General features: G+C 39.0%; 1 protein-coding gene across 3 annotated transcripts in view; it reads right to left on the bottom strand.

Moving 5' to 3' along the window:
* Nucleotides 1–14194, bottom strand: part of CROT (carnitine O-octanoyltransferase) — a 1004553-nt gene that overhangs the window by 36438 nt on the left and 953921 nt on the right. For 2 of the 3 annotated variants that reach the window (XM_044067513.1, XM_044067514.1), the window contains exon 16: nt 11049–11168. In XM_044067513.1, the coding sequence (XP_043923448.1) occupies nt 11049–11168 (120 nt within the window). Of the gene's footprint in view, nt 1–11044; nt 11169–14194 lie in introns of those variants that run through there. The other variant, XM_044067515.1, reaches the window with a different exon arrangement.

The raw sequence follows: 14194 nt of genomic DNA, 5'->3' as shown, positions 1-14194 counted from the left end.
ATTGCTAGGAGTGGAAATAGACAATAAACTAAAATTTGACATTCACATATCCATGACCATAAAAAAGTCCTCAAAAAACTAGGAGCATTATAGAGAAATAAGCGACTTCTCACCAAAGCAGCAAAAATTTCAATAGCAAATTCCCACCTTATCTCCACCCTACTTTATGCCTCTCCAATATATACTAACCTAAGGCAATGTGATCTAAACAAGCTAGAGACCTGCTACAACAAAATCGCCAAATTCGCCACAGGAGCATCCTACCGTACTCACCATTGTCTCTCACTTGCTGAACTGGGCTGGCTCCTTCAGTGGTATCAACTCTCACTCGCCCACAAACTAGTAAACCATCCACTAAATGTCCCATCCCTCCAGAATCTACTCCAACCCTATCGCACTACCAGACCACTAAGATCCAGCAACAAAAATGACTTGCAGATCACTAAAGCCAATAACTCTGCTGGTGAAGCACTATTCTCTTGCACCATAGCCAAATTATGGAACTCCCTCCAACCCACAATTACCTCCATACCATCATGCACCCACTTCAAAACTTTACTAAAAGCGCACCTATGCCCTTGCAGCTCCCATTCTAATATCACCCACCACATCCAACCACTACCTTTCTTTCCACTCCACTAACTACCTTGATTATAGCAAGCTCAGATGCTCATAAGCCTAGTACTTATTATACAGCAGTAACTTCTTATTGTAACATTTGTTAATGTCTGTTATGTACTTCACAGATAAAGATTCTAGTTGTCTACTGATGTATTATGTTCTTCATCTGTAAATATGTTGTAAGTAATTGCTATTTTAAATTGTTAATCGCCATGTAATCCAATGTAATGTTTATTTGAACTGTGGAGCTTTTCTCCTTGGGCCTCCGCTGAAAATGGACCTACATCCAGTCGGACACTCCCGGTCAACAAATGTAAATAAATGAAAAAAAAATATGTATATATATATATATATATATACACACACACACACACACACACACACACACACACACACACACACACACACACACACACACACACATATATATATATATATATATGTATACATACATATCTATCTATATTTATAAATCTATACATATGCATTTCTCCTCCCATCAACACCATGATAAAACAATTTGAACCCACCTCCAATACACCTAGCCTTATTCCCCTTCGATCTGGTCTCTTGCACACACAATATACCAACCTTCCTTCTGTCAGTCATATCGGCTAGCTCTCGCCCTATACCAGTCATGCTGCCAACATTCAAAGTTCCGACCATCACTACCACAATCCTAGCATTTCTCCTCTCTTCCTGCCTTCGGCCATGCCTTCCGCCTCTTCTCCTCTTTCGGCAAACAGAAGCCCAATTTCCGCCAACACCCTGTTGGCTAACAGTACTGGTGGCAATTGTTGTTAACCCGGGCCACAACAGATCCGGTATGTAAATATTTACAGGTGTCTGTATGAACTATTTGGCAAAATTTTACGCCGGATGCCCTTCCTGATGCAACCCTCCCCATTTATCCGGGCTTGGGACCAACACAAAGAAATGCACTGGCTTGTGCATCCCCAGTGGCTGGGTTATTTATTTATTTTATTTATTTATTTGAAGTTTGGTGGCCAAGATGGTCCATTGGGCCGAATGAGCCCATTTTCAATGGAGTCCTGGGGAGAAAAGCTCCATTGATACAATATATAAAAACATAGTGAAAATACAATATATAAAAACATAATAAAAATGCAAGAAGAGAACACTTAAATAGAATTTTATTTATTTATTTTGTGGTTACCAGGATAGATAGTTGATTGGGCCGTGAAACCCGCTTTCAATGGAGTCCTGAAGGGAAAAAAAAAAAAAAAAAAAAATTTACAAAACATTGACAGTAAACATAATATAGTACATACACTATATAGAACATAAGCAAAAACATAAATGTACTTAACATTTGTCAGTGACAATATGAGCTTGTGGGTAAAGCATAAGAATATGTAACAATTCACATGAGTTTACAAATTTTTTATTTTTTTTTTTTAAGTCTCTATAATCACTAAGATAGATATTTAGTTAAAGACAATAGTGTGAAGGTATGTACAAAGAATTAAATGTAAGTGTTTATTTACAGTATGTAAGTTCCTGTAGAGGAGATCTGGTTTGGCTAAGGGATAAGATAGTAGCTGGGAATGTTAAGCAGGATGGGAACATGAGCATTCCCACAGAGATTGTAAGTGTGAGTGAAGGAGAGTTTTAAAGGAGGGGAGACTGCAGGTGCTGCGAATATGAGGTGGGAGGGAGTTCCAGAGATGGGCTAGGGAAAAAGAGAGTAGGAGTTTGCCTGCTGGACGGGCGGGTTTGTGGAGTTCGATCCAGTTCTGAGTGTTGGTTCTTAGGGGTCTGCTGGGTATGTGCATAGTGAAGGTTGAGGCAAGAGAAGGGCAGAGGGAGGTCTTGAATATGAGCTTGTGGGCAAGAATTAGTTGAGTTTAGATAAGGTAGTTGGGAAGTTCTAGCCAATTTAGCTTGTGAAGAGCAATGCAGTGATGAGAGGTGGATCTGTGGCCAGTGATGAATTTGGCGATTTTACTATAGCAGGAGGAGAGTTTTGTTTTGGTAGAGGATTGCAGATTGGTAAGGAGTGGGGCACCATAAAGGAGGGAAGGGATGAGATATGTGGAAGCGAGGAGGAATCTAGTGGATGGGGTGAGGAAGCGAATATGGCGATAGAACATACCAAGTTTCTGGTGAGTTTTTTTATGTTACTTTGTATATGGGTGTCAAATTTAAGCTGATTATCAATAAGAACGCCTAATAGTTTAGCACTGGGAACAATTTCAAGGGTAGTATTGTTGTGACTGGTTATGGAGAATTAATTTATGTTGATAGTTAAGGTTTTGGATGGGGTGAATAACATGAGTTTAGTTTTTGATGGATTAAGAGCTAGATGATTATCTAGCATCCATTGTTCGGTGGTAGAGAAGGCATCTTGTGTTAGTTGTATAAGGGTGGGAATGGAGTTAGCAGCACCGATAATTGTTGAATCATCTGCATACTGGATGATTTTAGCAGTAGGGATAGTGCGGTGGAAGTCATTGATGAAAATGTTAAACAGCAAGGGACCTAATATAGAACCCTGGGGTACACCAGTGGCAGTGTTGAGAAATAAGGAAGCGGATTTCTTCCATTTGACGGCTTGTTGCCTATTGGAAAGGTAACTGGTAAACCAGTTAATAGAATTGGGTGAGAGTTGTAGATTAGAGAGTTTAGTCAGAAGGAGAGAGTGGGAGATAGTATCGAAAGCCTTAGAAAGATCCAAGAGGAGTGTGGAAACAATACAGCTAGAGTCGCGTGCTTTATTTATGGTTTCAAGGAAGGAGAGTAGAGCAGTAGTAGTGCTGTGACCAGGTCTAAATCCACGTTGTGTGGGAGTAAGTAGGAGACTGTTGATGAGGTGGGGTAGAAATTGTATATGAATACATTTCTCAAGTATTTTAGAGATGGGGGATAGGATGGCAATAGGTCTAAAGTTGGAGATGTTATTATTGTTTCCACCTTTGTGGAGGGGAATAATATACGCTTTTTTCCAGATTTGGGGTACATAGCCTTCTTGAATAGACCAGTTTATAAGAATACAGATGGGGAAGGCAATGGCATCAGCAGCTGTTTTTAAGAAAAAGGAAGGGATATTATCAGGGGCATTAGAGCATGGTTTTAATTTTAGGAGGAGTTTTTTAATAGTTGACACGGGGATGGGTTTGAGAGAGAAGAGAGATAGGTGGGAGGTGGAAGTACCTGAGGAGGGGGGATTGTGGGAAGTGTAGTTGGATGAGTAGAGTTATTTGTGAAAGATGATGTTAATTTGGTTATGGAGTTGATGAAAAAGCTGTTAAATTGGGAGGCTAGGTCGGTTTCAGAAGCATTATGTTCTGGTTGAGGGTTTTCCTTTTTCCCAGGGTTGAAGAGGGTGGAGATGGTATCCCAGAATTTTCTTGGGTTGGTTTTGTGATCATTTTGGAGGGTGATGTAGTAGGATTTGCTGTCGGAAATAATGAGTTTTTTAACTCTGTTACGGAGTATTTTGTAATCATTTAGGGTGGCTGGGGTTTTGCTTTTATAATGGTTCTTTAAAGCTTTATCACGGAGGCGCATGACAGCTAAGGTATTTTTAGTTAGCCAGGGGATGGTTTTGCTCTTAATTCTCTTAGGTCTCAAAGGGGCCAAGTTGTCTAGTAGGTTTAGAAATGTTGTATTAAAATAATTGACAGCTTTGTCTAAGGGAAGAGTTTTTAGAGGATTCCAGTTGAATTTTTTAAGTAAGTCAGAGAAGGAGTTGGGGTTGAAGTTCTTTAAGGAACGCAAAGAGATGGTGGCTTGTGGTAGTTGAAGTGAGGGAGAGTGACGATGAGCAAAAGTAGGAAAGTGGTCGCTGAAGGAGTCTGGGAGGGTGCCACTGCTGGTAATAAGATGAGGGTGTGATACTAGAATCCAGTCAATAGTGCTCCTAGAGGAATGGTCTTTTGATGGTCTGGTTATGGAGTTGATGAGCTGTTGGAAGTTATAGAGGTTTATATTTAGGGATTTTGTGGGGGATTGGACAGAGGGCCAGTTAATGTATGTTAATGTCATCTAGCATATAAGTCTCGTTTGTAATATTGGAGGGGAGCCAAGAGAGTATGTCTTTGAGAATAGGTACGTTGTCACCAGGAGGGATATAGAGGGTGGCTATCCATATGGTTTTATGCTTGTTTAGGTGAAGTAAGGCTAAAAGTAATTTGACGTTGGCAAACTGGGGAATAGGCTTAGAATATGATGTAACTGAAAGGGAAGAGGAATAGAGTAGAGCAACTCCACCTCCTTTTTTGTGGGTTCTATCTTTCCTGATGATATTACAGTTGGGGGGAGCTATTTCAGAATCTTTTATGGAGGGTTTTAGCCATGTTTCAGAGATAGAGAATATGTCGGGATGATTATGGAGAAGCCAGGCATGAAGGTTGGGGATTTTGTTGCATATACTTTGAGCGTTTAATGCTGAGAAGGAGAGGGTTTTTACAGATGGAGGGGTGTAAGATGGTGTATATGAGGAGTTGATGGGAGAGGGACCTGGGTTGGGGTGAATGTCACCGGAAAGAAGGGTGTTGATTATATGGTGAAGTTGGAAATAAATGTCATTGCATTGTTTTGTGTATAGTTTGTGGGTTGTAGATTTGGTGTAAGTGGTGCTAGTTAGGGTTAGATTGGTATATTTGTGGATGGGGAAGAGTCTGAATGGGAAGAGAAGGGAGGGGTTGTAGAAGTAAAGATGGGGGCTGATGAATGTTGAAGAGTATTGGTTTTGTTCAGGGATTGAACTAGTAGTGTGAAAGTGGGGTGAATGGATAGTATTGAAGGGTTTGGTAAGGTAGGTTAGATAGGATAGAACAAGAAGTAGTAGTAGATGGGTTATAAGTGAGGATGCTTTTGCTAGCATAGTTGTAATTTAGGGTTTTAGCTGGGAGGAGGGCTTGATAAGAGTGGAGTGTATGGTGTAGGTGTAAAAGGGTTTTGGTATATGTAATGAGTTGTTTGGAGAGGAGCTGGGAGGGTGAGGGGTGGGACAAGAGCTAAGTAGGGTGTGGTTAGTGGGTTATAAATCTAGAGGTAGTGGGGGCAGGTGGGAATAGGGGGCAGGGTAGGGGAGTGAGCCCGTAGGGCGAACGGAGCGGGAAGAGCTAAGAAAGGAAGACCAAGAGATGAGTGAGCTCAAAAACATCAACTATCAACCAGTGGCACAAAAAGACTATGCAGTATGGTACATACACACGTTAGATGGTTTAGTTCTTGTGGGGAGGCAGGACAGTTTTCCAAATGCACCACACAATGTCTGAGATAGTTCTTGCTGGTAGGGAACCAGGGTGCTATGTAGCACAGGTAGGATGCCTGAGGTATTGCATGTATTGACCACAAGCTGTAAAAGGAAGTAAGGTATTATTTACTACTATGGTGACACAGCCATTAATAGGGAAGGGCTACAATGGGGTAGAATGGATTATGCAGTATGGGTGGCCTAGGGATGGTATGTGGTGAGGGTGTGAGTTTGTAGGAAGTATAGAGTAAGGGAAGACTAAGTGGGAGAGTAGGTATAATTACATCAATGATTAGGAGCAGAGGAACATCAGTACCACAATACATTAAAACATGGGCTATAAACAGTGCTATACAATATAGAAATGAAACAGTGGTGAGCAGCACATAAGTAGCAAAGGACTGCATTCAAATACAGAGTAAGGCAGCATTCATAGATCAGAGAATAATAGAACAAACAAACAGCTTGTAAATCCTAACATCAACTAACTAAATTGTGGGATTCAGAGTTTATGCATTGACATACCACAGCATGAAACAGTTCAGACTAGTCGAGGTACATTAATTCAGTGTAAGCAAGTTGAGCGTTTCAAAGGAACAGCAGTTGCGACATTTCTAAATGAGCCAGTAATGTGTGGGCAAACACAAAATGTCCAGTTCCAGCATAAAGTATAGAGCTTAAAATATTCTAATGCCTATAATACAGTGGTTTTGGCATATTAGATAAACGGGCGGACAGTCTTTAGTTTCAGGAAATACCTCAAATGTAGCAAAGCAAGTATATTAGCCATTTCAGGATCTAAGCAATTCTAAAGCTGGTAAGCCTGCCGCCGAACGCTTGTAGAACGCTATCAAGCTTGCATGCAGAAAGTTAGTTACGAAGCTCCTAGTGAGCAAGTAAAGAGATAAGTAGAGGCAACTGTTAACAGTATTTAATGTAATATTAGAAAATAGCTAATAATATTATACAGGCTAATCCTAGGAACGCTCTGGTTGTTGTGGAAAAGATAAGGTCCAGAGCTAACATTCAGGGATGAAGTTAGTCAACACAACTCTAGCTAAGTGGGATGCATAATTAGGTCTGTACACAGTTCCCAAACAAATCAAATAGATAATCCTTGCCGCCAGACTGCTCGTTGAGCACTATTTATCTAGAGGCGAGTCAACACACTGTAGTTAAGCGGTGTATATAAGTTAGGGCTATACACAGAACAAAAAAAAAAAAAACTATCGAAAACAGGTAGCTCTTGCCGCCAAACTGCTCGGAGATCGCTTCTAGTTAAGTATTTCAAGTACGAAGCAGATGCAGAGCTCCTAGTGAGTCGGGGATGAGGCACAACAATTAAAGATAAGTATAGGCAGCTGTTGGATGAAACCATGCAGGCTAAATCCTGGGAACACTCTGATTATTGCTGACAAGATACTGTTCAGAGCAAGTAGGGAACGCCAACACCGTCAGTAAATGCAGCATTTCAGCATGACTGTAGCTTAAGCGGCATACATAACTAGGGGCTGAACACAATAGATTATTAAAATAAAGTTAGCTGTTTACAAAGCTACCCGCAGGGAGCGTTCAGTGAACCGCTGATGAAATTTGAGGCAGGACTAAGATAGGTGTACCAGACAAAACAAATAAATATGCACAATAGCTCTACAAAGCTGTAGCTGAGCAGCAAACATACATAGGGTATATATACAGCACAATAACTATATACACTCAGAAAACACTCACCCACGAATGGAGCCAGCAACCGAAGGCACGACCAGGACAGGGGAGGTCAGAGGATGATTTGAAAATGGCGTCTAGCTCTACTGACGTCACTATGTAACCTCAGGGGCGGGAAGAGGACAAGAAAAAGAGAGGAGGGGCAAGGCAACCTCAGGGGCGGGAAGAGGACAAGAAAAAGAGAGGAGGGGCAAGGCAAGGGTGACAGAGGGGAGAAAGGTAAGTGGGGGGAGGAGACAGGTACAAACGAGTTAGAGCAGAAGAGCTAAGAAAGGAAGAACAAGAGATGAGTGAGCTATGAAAAACAATCAGTGAGGGCAGGAGTAGAAACACAAGGTAAGTAGCCACAGAGGATAGGAGTAGGGGCACTGAGCCTAAGAGTGGAATGCAGACATAGAATTTATAAGGTGACAGAGGTAGGATAGGCAGCTGGAGGTTTAGTCAGAAAGTTCAGAGCTTAGTAAGAATGAAATGTAAGTCAGTTAGTGGGTGGATGCTGCCACCTGCTGACCAAAGTGGGTAACTTGCAGATATTTGGGGAAGCACAGGGGGAAAGGATGGAGTCTATGGAGCAACAGGAGACTGGATCGGTGCTGGGCTGCTGGCTAGCGCACGCTGGGTCAAAAACATCAACCAGTGGCACAAAAAGACTATGCAGTATGGTACATACACACGTTAGATGGTTTAGTTCTTGTGGGGAGGCAGGACAGTTTTCCAAATGCACCGCACAATGTCTGAGATAGTTCTTGCTGGTAGGGAACCAGGGTGCTATGTAGCACAGGTAGGATGCCTGGGGTATTGCACGTATTGACCACAAGCCACGAACGGAGCCAGCAACTGAAGGCACGACCAGGACAGGGGAGGTCAGAGGATGATTTGAAAATGGCACCTAGATCTACTGGCGTCACGATTAAATATATGTATGTTTATCTGTGTATATGTATATATATATATGTGTATATATATATATATATATATATATATATATATATATATATATCTATATGTGTGTGTGTACATATATATATATATATATATATATATACACACACACACACACACACACACACACACGTATATATACATATATATATATATCTCTATGTATGTGTATGTATATGTATGTATATACGGTTGGGAGGGTGTTCGAAAGACATGCATAAATGGGCGTGCCTTCGTTGAAGGTTGAACGTCAAGCTGGCACCTCGGCGTTCGTGAAAACTCTACTGCCAATCATTAGTGGATCGGAGTACGGCTGTGGCGACCCCTAAACGGGAAAAGCCGAAAGACAACAACAACATATATGTATATGTATGTATGTGTATGCGTGTGTGTGTGTGTGTGTGTATATATGCAGCCGAAACCCCTAAATGCCGAAAGGCTAGAAGAGCAAAATTCAAAATCCCTAACCTACAACACACATACAGACACACATATACACTCACACACAGCTTCCCCTGACAAACAAACAAATCATCCTACACTACAGATAAAAAGGGGGACAAGACCCCCAGCAACCCTCATGTGGGGGCTAGGCCCCCCACACCCCCCCAGTTAAATATACTGACTCCGAGATCGCACAGACATACAAGGGAAACTCACATCCACACATTTTACAGTCCCTCACACACACACACACATCACAGGCACAACACACACTGACACGCACTAAAGCCCCTAACCAACACAGTTACACATAGATACTTATCTGAACTTCCACCTATCCATCAATTAACCGCAACACCAAAAGTGCTACTTCAATATCTCCAACCAATGGGATTTTGAATTTCGCATTGCTGGTATTTCGGGGATTCGTCTATATACTCTTGAGATTTTGAAATTCGATATTTCAAAATTTCGAGATTATGTAGTGAACCCATATATATATATATATATATATATATATATATATATATATATATATATATATATATATATATATATATATATACACACACACATATATATATACATATATATATAGGTCTTCTAGAACCATATACACACATTTATATATATATACATATATATATGTGTGTGTATATATATATATATATATATATATATATATATATGTGTGTGTGTATGTGTGTGTGTGTGTGTGTGTGTGTGTATATATATATATATATATATATGTGTGTGTGTGTGTGTGTATATACATATATATATATATATTTACACACATATATATGTATGCATATGTATATATCTATACAAATTTACTTCAGTAGATCAAACTTATTACATATTCAGCCCAAACAAAGAACACAACTTCAGGGTAAGGTACCACCTCACAAAAAACTGTGTAAAAAATACCGAAGAAGACAGGTAGATACGCCAAGGCAATCAAAGTAAACCAGATAAAAGTCAATGCATAAAATAATAATTCCCAAGGTAGAGGTAAAAACAATCCTTTATTCATTGATTGGGAATAGGAAATAATGTCAACTTTTCACAGCATAAATAGCTTGTCTCGAAAGTGTTGTTTTATATTGGCTTGAAGAAGCCCAGTCGGGTAAAAGCGCTTGCCATTTTATTCATTTGTCGAATAATTTTACATTGTATGAGGAATGCCTTGTGCTTATTTATATGAGACTGTGTTCGTTAATCGGTGAAGTGAAAACTGCCTATTCTGTGCTTTGGCTCAGCCTGGTGAAGTGTATACTGCTTGCTGTGCATTTTGGTTCAGTATGGAGATCAGTCTATGTGGATATTGTTCTGTCGTCTTGTACTCCTGGTTTTTTGTATTATTATTTTCGTATTTTTATGCAGGAGTTTTTACATTTGGGTAGCGGTTTTTGACTTACTATATATATATATATATATATATATATATATATATACACACACACACACACACACACACACACACACACACACACACACACACACACACACACACATACATAGAATGATAATTTTTTTCCCTTCCCTTCTTTGCATAAATAATTAATTATGCAGCAGCTTTTATTTATACAGTGTTCAGTTGATAACCTTTGTATTTCTGAAGAAGTTAGACTGTTAAATAACTGTAAAATTAACTTGACAATGAACGAAAGCACTTAAATACAAGTACTCCATTTTCTTTAAAATTTATTTCATGTTTTCTTACACTTTTGTCTTGGTAGATGTTTTTTACTGCTGGATTAAATAAATATTATTAAAATATTTCATCTGCTGGATTAAAAGATTTCAAAGCTACTACACAAAGTGAAGTGATTTTTCTTTCATGTCCAAAAAGTTTTATATATATATATATATATATATATATATATATATATATATATATATATACACACACACATATATATATATGTACACACACATACACACACACACACATATATAGGTGTGTGTGTGTGCATGCATACATAGACATATACACACACAGACTTCTGAAAGAAAAAAAGTGGCATAAAATGTATTCAATTTTTTTTAAAACATTAAGTATGATCACAACAGAACATTCCACACTCACCTGTCATCTCTGATGCGATAGAAAAAGCCATATCCATGTGGTACCATAGGAACAACACCGCCATGAACTGCTGTATAGCCAACCAGACTTGTTGAAAGAATGAAGTTTCCACCTCCACCACTACAGAACATAAATCAGATGCAAATGATAAAAAATGAACATTTTAAAGGGCAAGCAGACTACTGCAACTACAGTCACACAGTATGCTACAATTAAAGGTGATGCTTTTGGGAGCATGGACTACAATTAAGTCACAGAAAGCTGGATTACTGTATTGTAATATGCTGATATGTGAGATTAATTTGCTGCTTGCAAAGGATACAGAGGAACAGATCACCCCAAAAAAATGGCATATATTTAACAACACAAGCACTAATAGGAGAAGGGAGAACAAATCCCAGATATGACACATAGAAGGAAAACTGGTACATATATTAAAGTATGAGATGCTTAATACATTGAAATGTCAGTGTTATGTTGGATACTACATGGGGTACACAGCTTTAATTTTGATAATACCAGGCAACAGAAAGATGCATGTAATGCAGTGCACATTCCTTCACAAAGCATTATGAATAAATAAATAAAGGCACACCTTATGGAAACTGGTTAACAATCCATCTCCTCTGTGCTGTGTACAGAGCATTCTAACAAATGGCCAGGTACTACATAATGTCAATTGTAAAGAAAAAAGAAGTTATGTACTCAGCATAACGTTCCATCTGTGTTGTCAATCTTCATTTATCCTTTACCTTTGGGACATGGTTCTGATCCTTGGAACTGGCTTGGCCGTTACATAGTTTGTGCCAGGCAAAAACTCTCAAGCTAAGAGTCTACCCACAATACTCCTCTCCATATTACCTCCGATTGAATTTGCAGCTACAGAGAAAGACAAAGGAATTTGTAAACAGAACTGAACAGGTCATGTGGTCAAACCTGATAAAGTTACCAGGACAAGCATCCGATCATCCAGAAAGTCTTTAGGAGGAGGAAGCAGGGTGGGGTGCAAAGGATAAACATCCTCATCTGAGTAAATCATCTTACATTCCTGGAACATTGAATATCGAATAACCTACCTATTTTTATTTGGGTACAACAAAGTCCTTCTAACTTTAAAACTGCACTGTACAATCATCTCTCTAACTGGAATTGCAGCTGCTCAATTGCTTCCTCTGCCATTGCTTAACTCTACCAAACAAACCTAAATCTGTTTTTATCTTATTTCTGCTTCAAAAACTTGTCTCCCTGATAATTCCTAACAAACTTTCAGCTACTCCTGGCTCTTGGCTCCCTAACCACTATTTCCCCTCTTCTCTCCCTTCTTCAAGTTTCTTTCATCTTCTGTCCTCTTCCCTCTCTACTGCCTTGTCTTTCCCTTACTCTATTGTCCATCCTACTGTTTTCTCCTCTTCTCTCTCCTTTCTCTTTTTCCTATTTTCTTTCTACTTCTTTGTCCCCATATATACAATGAATCCTGCTATGTTTCTCTCCTCAGTTATGTTTTATTGTTTATTCCATGTAGTACCCTTTTATTTATTTTATTTAACATTTATTTACCGGGAAAGTCCGACTTGGAACAAAGCCAATTTTCAGAAGAGGCCCAGGAGAAACACTCCAGTGTTACCTACATTTACTTACATTCCCTGGTGCACATAACTATATAATACTGACCTATTTTTGCCACACCATGTTATTATTTCTCAGCACAATGAATATGGGTAATCTTGATGTTAGTTTGTAATTTTTAACTATTTTTCTGTAATATTGTGATAATATCTTTTATATAATTTCCTTGATCTTTTGCAATTGCTTGAAACTTTATTGCCTGAAATATTATTTTTGACACATTATGTAACTTCTTTATTTTACTTGGGGATTTTCTCCCCGGGCCTCCACTCAAAATGGGCTTCTATTGGCTCAGTGGACTTTCCCGGAAAACAAATGCCAATAAATAAATAAACAAACAAACAAATAAATGAATTGGTTTGCAGTGTTTGGTGGGAGAGTATTTAAATGTGGAGTGTATTTTTGGTCAGTTGTTCTGATGAAGTCATTTTAATGTGATGAAAGCGCTTAACATGATTTATTCTGGATGATTTTATTTTTTTATTGTATTAAAAAGAGTTTCTATGGTTCCTTTGGTGCTTTTTTCTTTGGTTTATGTTATGGTGAGAACATATCTTCTACAAATGATGTTGTCAATCTTCATTTATCCTTTAGCTTTGGAACAGAGTCCCCAGCTACTTTAGATCCTGGGTGGCATTATGGAAGGATATTTCCGAGAACCATAAAAACAAAGGATGCTCTTCCCCTGAACACCAGATCCAATTTGTAATGACTGATGACGGTAGCCCAGGTTGCTGCTGTGCATATTTCATCCATGGAAGCCATGGAATGGAAAACAGCAGACGTGGCGATTGATTTAGTGGAGTGTGCTCTCACTGTGCTGGTAACTTCAGATTCTTTTTATTCTACATGAAAGTAATACTGTCTCTTAGCCATTTTGACAAGGTAACTTTTGAAACAGATTTTCCCAGAGATGGACCGGAGAAAGATATAAATAACTAGTCTGATTTTCTAGATTCTTTAGTTCTGCTGAGGTAAAAATGTAATTATCTGTGAATGTCCAGCAAATGTAAGCAATATTCACCTTTTGCTGGAAAAATTAGGAAAGAAAATGGGTAAGTCAATGGTTTGATTAATATTAGATTCTGAGACCACCTTAGGGAGAAAGGATGGGTTGGTTCTTAGTGAAACCCTATCCTTATGAAAAACCAAATATGGGGGTTTTAAAGATGATGCTTGTATCTCAGAAATTCTTCTGGCAGAGGTAATGGCCATCAGATAGTTTTCCATGAGAAAAGCTTTAAGTGACATGTAGCTGCTAGTTCAAAGGGAGGAAACACCGAAGTCTGCAAAACCAAGGTCAGATCCCAAGAAGGTAGAGAGTCTTTAAAAGGAGGTTTTAATTGCAAAGCCCCTTTCATAAACACTTTACATAATCTATGGGAAATGAGTGAATGGTCTTCGAAGCCATTGTGGAGATTAGAAACAGCAGCTCATTGGATCTTAATCGTGGAAGCAGAAGCATCTTGACCAATAAGTAAAAACTCCAAAACTTTTTCAATTGGTGCAGAAAGGGAGTT

The sequence above is a fragment of the Protopterus annectens genome, chromosome 3.part1 (assembly GCF_019279795.1).
Source record: "Protopterus annectens isolate FY-2018-M chromosome 3.part1, PAN1.0, whole genome shotgun sequence".
NCBI classification, from domain to species: domain Eukaryota; kingdom Metazoa; phylum Chordata; order Ceratodontiformes; family Protopteridae; genus Protopterus; species Protopterus annectens.
This window is presented reverse-complemented; position numbering and strand designations above follow the sequence as displayed.